Source organism: Octopus bimaculoides, chromosome 11, assembly GCF_001194135.2.
Source record: "Octopus bimaculoides isolate UCB-OBI-ISO-001 chromosome 11, ASM119413v2, whole genome shotgun sequence".
In the NCBI taxonomy this organism is placed as follows: Eukaryota; Metazoa; Mollusca; class Cephalopoda; order Octopoda; family Octopodidae; genus Octopus; species Octopus bimaculoides.
Window position 1 is genome coordinate 42,277,530 of NC_068991.1, and position 5,443 is coordinate 42,282,972.

Consider the following 5,443-nt stretch of genomic DNA (forward strand, 5'->3'; position numbering starts at 1 on the left):
AAAGGATAAAGATGATTGTACATTTTAATGAGTTAAAAAAGTTTAGCTGTAAATTTATAACCAGGTCACTGATATTGTTTCACTGTATCTATCAGAAGCCAGCTAATAGCAAGTTTTGATAGGTGGTGGTGTAGAGAGGGGGGAAATCTGTTTGCTTTTTTTTTATTTTGTTTCATTTTTAATCTTATTTTTGCACTTGTTGCAAATAACATTTTGATACGATGTCATAGCAATAAAATAATAATTGACAAATACTATAATGTTCTAAAGTAAGAGAATTGCTTGTTTATCATTGTTACTGATAGCAGTAGTAGCAGCAGTGATGATGGTGGTGGTGGTGGTGGTGTTGGCGGTGGCGGTGGTAGGATTACAGGATTTTGAGTTGTGTGGTTGTTGGTTAGGATTTTTGAGTTAACTGGAGAAAAAACAGCATCAGGAAAATATAAAATACAGAAATGAGAGAAGTGTCCTTGTAATATTATATAGCAAGGATTATGACAGTTGTTACAACAATGAGTGGCTGAAATGGGATACCTCTGAAGGTTCACTGGAGTAATGTTACATGATAGCATGGACAACAGACATTAAATGATGATGATGATAGGGTGCATAACTCATATATTAGAGTGTTTCTCTGGTCAAACCATTACTTCACTGCACTGAAAGGCCACAGTTCTAATACTACAGACATGGTGATTGGTCCATTATATAAAATAAATAAAATAGAATACCTGGATATATATATATATATAGTCAGAACTAATATAATGATTAATACTCACGGGTGTTTACTGAGTAAAAGAAATTCTACTGCAAGCTGTAGTCCAAATGAAGTGACAGCCTGTAAAATAATATATACAGTCTTATAGTTTGTATTTTCAGTTTGACAAATATTGCACAGTTTGCTTTATAAATCACTCAATCCTGTTGTAGTAAATTTTATTTGTTTTCAAATTTTGGCACAAGGCCAGCAATTTCACAGTGGGGTAAGTTGGTTACATCAACTCCAGTGTTCAACTGGTACTTATTTTATCAACCCCAAAAGGATGAAAGGCAAGTCTACTCCAGTGGCATTTGAACTCAGAACAGACGGACAAGTAATGTATGGCCGGCAAGTAACGTATTTCTCTGCAATGTATGGATAATTTATTCTGATCACGCTATTTATAGCATTATCATGCATTTGTGAAATGAATTTATTTCTATATCTAACAATACATCTCAACGCTTCTAAAAACAAACTTTGTTTACTTTCATCATAAAATAATATGAAATGCTCATAGGCATGAGGTTTTGGGTTCTATCCCTCCACATGACATCACAAGGAAATATCATTTTCTATAGCCTCATGTCAACCTGAGTGAAATTCTATAGATGGAAACTGAAAAAAAGCTTGTCAGATGAATTGTGCTTGTAATTCAAAAGGTACTGCTTTGTCACACACACTACACCATGCTGATTCTGCCTTAGAATTACATTAAGGGCAGAGGAGTTTGTAGAATGCTCAGAAACTTAAAAGTTATTTCAGAAGCAGGTAATGCTGTTGTCCAAACAACTGAATCATCATCATCATCATCATCATCATTATCATCATCAACCGATATAGATCCACCAATATGAAGTGCTATGTAACATGATAACCAATATTTGACAAATATATCTGGGGCTATCACACCAATATTTTTCAACAAAAATGCTAAAAAATGTTTTAAGCCTTTAAATAAGTTTCAAGCAGCAAATATACCTTCACATACTAAACTTTTTCATGTTATATTTTCCGTTCTCCTTTTCTTTTTAAATCTTTAAACCATATTTTATAATAGGGTACTTCAGCCATCTCGGTATTTAATAAGGATGGCATCATCATCACAATTTCAATATTTGCTTTGTTATGCTAGTCAGATTCCTAAATCTTCTAATCATGGAATTTTCCATCATCCATTCACACCAGTTTTTAACCCTTCAGCATTCAGATTACTCTGTCAAGTGTAACGTTTATATATTCACATTATTTTGAATTTCACATACTTTGTTTCATAGCTTTGAGATTTTGAAGATGTGATTCCTTATTTTTAGAATGACATTGTAGTAGAGGTATGAAAGGCTGGATCTGGCCAGTTTGAATATAAAACGGGAAAAATATTTGGACTGGATATGATCGGTTTCAATGCTAAGGGGTTAATCCAGTAGGTATCACCTATCTGCATGAGATGTCCAGAACAGTTGTCTCTCCTATATTCACATCAAACAAGACAAGATCCACTGTCTTAAAAAAAAATGTAATCTTGGATATGCATAAAAAGAAAGGGTAATCACAGCTGGAATGTCCACCTAGTCTCCTACTAACTGTCTCTTTCCCTGTCTCACCATCCTCTCTCCACTGCCTCTCCATTTGGAATGCTTGCACAGCATTCCCATTCCTGTTCTCCCCTCTTCCACCTATTTCTATGGTGCCTTCCAGCCTCTCTTTCCTTCATTGCTCTCACTGCACTCAGTCACTGCTCCCCAACTCATTTTCTCTCATTACCCTCTCCCTACAATTCTTCCGGCTCCTCAACATCCCTCAGTATCTTCCCCTCCCCATCTGGCTTATACCCAGACCCTCCTAACGTTTCTTTCCTGCAAGGATTCTTTCAGAATTCCTCTCCACCCTAGTCTACTGCTCCCTTTCTGTCCCCTCTCCCTCATACCTTCCATCCGTATTTGCTCTTATAAAGTAGGATAGCCCTAGACATCTCCTGCATAACCAACCCAATTACTTTTCTACTCTGTCCTCCCACTTTTCTCAATAACTCCCCTGACAAATCTCTTCCCTTTTCTCTGTTCTCTACCACATTCCCTGCTGCCACTAATTAGTGCCTACTCTACTATTTTCATACTCTCTCCTTTACTAATTCTATCAAAAATATAAATTCATTCCTCTCATCATCATGCCTTCTCTATCTTTCTTCGATTCTCCATTAGTCATCTTCACTAACACTGTAGTCAAAAAGAGCACTCAGTACACTCTATAAGGTGGTAAGCATTAGGAAGGGCATCCAACTGTAGAAACCATGCCAAAACAGATACAAGAGCATGATGAAGTCCTCCAGTTCATTAGAACCTGTTGAAACATTCAACCCATGACAGTATAGAAGACAGACATTAAATGATGATGATGATGACGATGCCCAAGATGCTCAATATTTTCCCTATATCTCAGAATTTCTCCTCTCAAAAACAAGTATTGATTTATCTCACCTGTGGAAGACATTTATTTATTTCAGGTACAATTAAACAATGACCAAACTCCAAAGGACTCACATTGATGATAATTTTATTTTGCAACTACAAAAAAAGAAAAAAAGGGAAAATCAAAATTAGTACATCTAAAATGACGAGAGCGGTCAATTAAAATTCATAATCACCATGTGAATTAAATCATTGCTTCACAATTATATTCAACTTGGCAATCATATTCATCAACTTGAAGCAACAAATAGAATAGAATAGTTTTCTACTGCTCTTCATCATGTGCTCATGCAAAGTAGTTTTGTCATTTATCTCCTCTTCCCTCCAGAACCACTGCTATTTTATATCACTTTCTCCCAAATTCATATATAACCATTAATCACACCTCCACCCCCATCAGTCACTCTCCTCTCACGTTCTTACAAACTTATCCAGCTGCCCATCTCTACCTTCTGACATCTTATTTCCATCAGCATGTCTCTCTTTTCAGCTATTCCCACTCACATTATTATAATGCTGGGTAGCCATGTATCTCCTTGACAGCAAGATACCTGTTCCTGTCCTGCTGTCATAGTTTGCTTCTCAACATATGTCATATGGTACCTTCCTCTCTACGACCCTCCAAAGGTATTTATTTGTTTTGTGAGTAACTTGGCAACCTAAATAGTGCTAGTGCCACAAAAAAACCCACCCAACACACTCTGTAAAGTGGTTGGTGTTAGGAAGGGCATCCAACCATACAGAACTCTGCCGCAGTCCACAAGCTCATTGGATTCTGGTAAACCATCTTACCCATGCCAGCATGGAAGGCAGATGTTAAATGATGATGATGATGATGATGATGATGATGATGAGGAGGAGGAGGAGGAGGAGGAGATGTAGTCCTCCTGCTGTCTACAGCAACAAAAACATACCTTTATAAGAAAGATATTTTCAGCCAGATGGACTGAGCCGTTGAAATTTAAGTGTCTATCAGGGTTACATTAAGTACCAATAGCAGATGAACTATTGACACTTCCACACGAAAATCATTGCAGTTAATTCATAATCCTTAACATGTTAACTGACACATGTACCACTGGTGGTTCACCATAAACTTCACCATATGCCACATGCAGTGATATATTTCCATAATTTGAGAAAATATTATACTCTGTATCTTTGACATGGTTTCAAGGATGTTTAAATATTGATTTCAAATTTTGGCACAAGGCCAGCAATTTCAGGCAAGAGATATGTCAATTATATCAACCCCAGTGTTCAAATTGGTACTTAATTTAACAATCCCGAAAGGATGAAAAGCAAAGTAGAGCTTGGCAGAATTTGAACACAGAATGTAAACATGGATGAAATGCCACTCAGCATTTTGTCCAGATTCTGCCAACTCGCTGCCTTTACGAGTGCTAAATAGTAAAACATAATTATGAAATATTGTTAGAAAGTAAAAAAAATTACATTTCCTTGTAATTAAACAGTATGTAGTTTGACCAAGAATACATGGCATCACCAGTAACAGCTGAGGTGGTTAACATGTTAAGGATCATTTCAGAAAATCATACAAAATATAAACTATCACAAAATTTAATTAAATGCCTGGAAACATCTCAATTTATTTCAATCTTCCTAGGAAAGATTTTTTATGTACAGTAAAATTTTTCAGAGTGTAGCTAAAATATGGTTACATATATTGAATAAGATACAATCATAACCTTGCTTAGTTCTGATATAAAGTGCATCTTCTTCCTGTTATTTCTTCTTTCATATATATATATATATATATATATATATATATATATATCTTTTATCCTCTATTTGTTTCAGTCATTAGACTACAGCCATACTGGGGCACCACCTTGAAGAGTTTCTAGTTGAACAATTTGACCCCAGTACTGTTTTTTCCTTAAAGCCTGGTACTTATTCTATCTGTCTCTTTCACTGAACTGCTAAGTTACAGGGCATAAACTAACCAACACTAGTTGTCAAGCGGTGGTGCAGAACAAATATGGACACACACACACACACACACACACACGCATATATGTGACAGGCTTTTTTCAGTTTCCATCTACCAAATCCACAAGGCTTTGGTTGGCCAAAGGTTATAGTAGAAGACACTTTCCCAAAGTGCCACACAGTGAGACCGAACCAAGAACTATATGGCTGGGAAGCAAGCTTCGTAGTACATAGCCATGCCTGAGCCTATATATATATA

The 5,443-nt window shown here is 36.2% G+C and overlaps 1 protein-coding gene across 1 annotated transcript in view; it reads right to left on the reverse strand.

Annotated features, from left to right (window-relative positions):
- Positions 1-411: 411 nt before the first annotated feature.
- Positions 412-5,443, reverse strand: part of LOC106880321 (GDP-D-glucose phosphorylase 1) — a 21,313-nt gene continuing 16,281 nt past the window's right edge. The window contains exons 5-7 of the mRNA XM_052971980.1: positions 3,241-3,327; positions 783-841; positions 412-415 (exon numbers count right to left, since the gene is read on the reverse strand). Coding sequence (XP_052827940.1) covers positions 412-415; positions 783-841; positions 3,241-3,327 — 150 coding nt within the window. The remainder of the gene's footprint in view (positions 416-782; positions 842-3,240; positions 3,328-5,443) is intronic.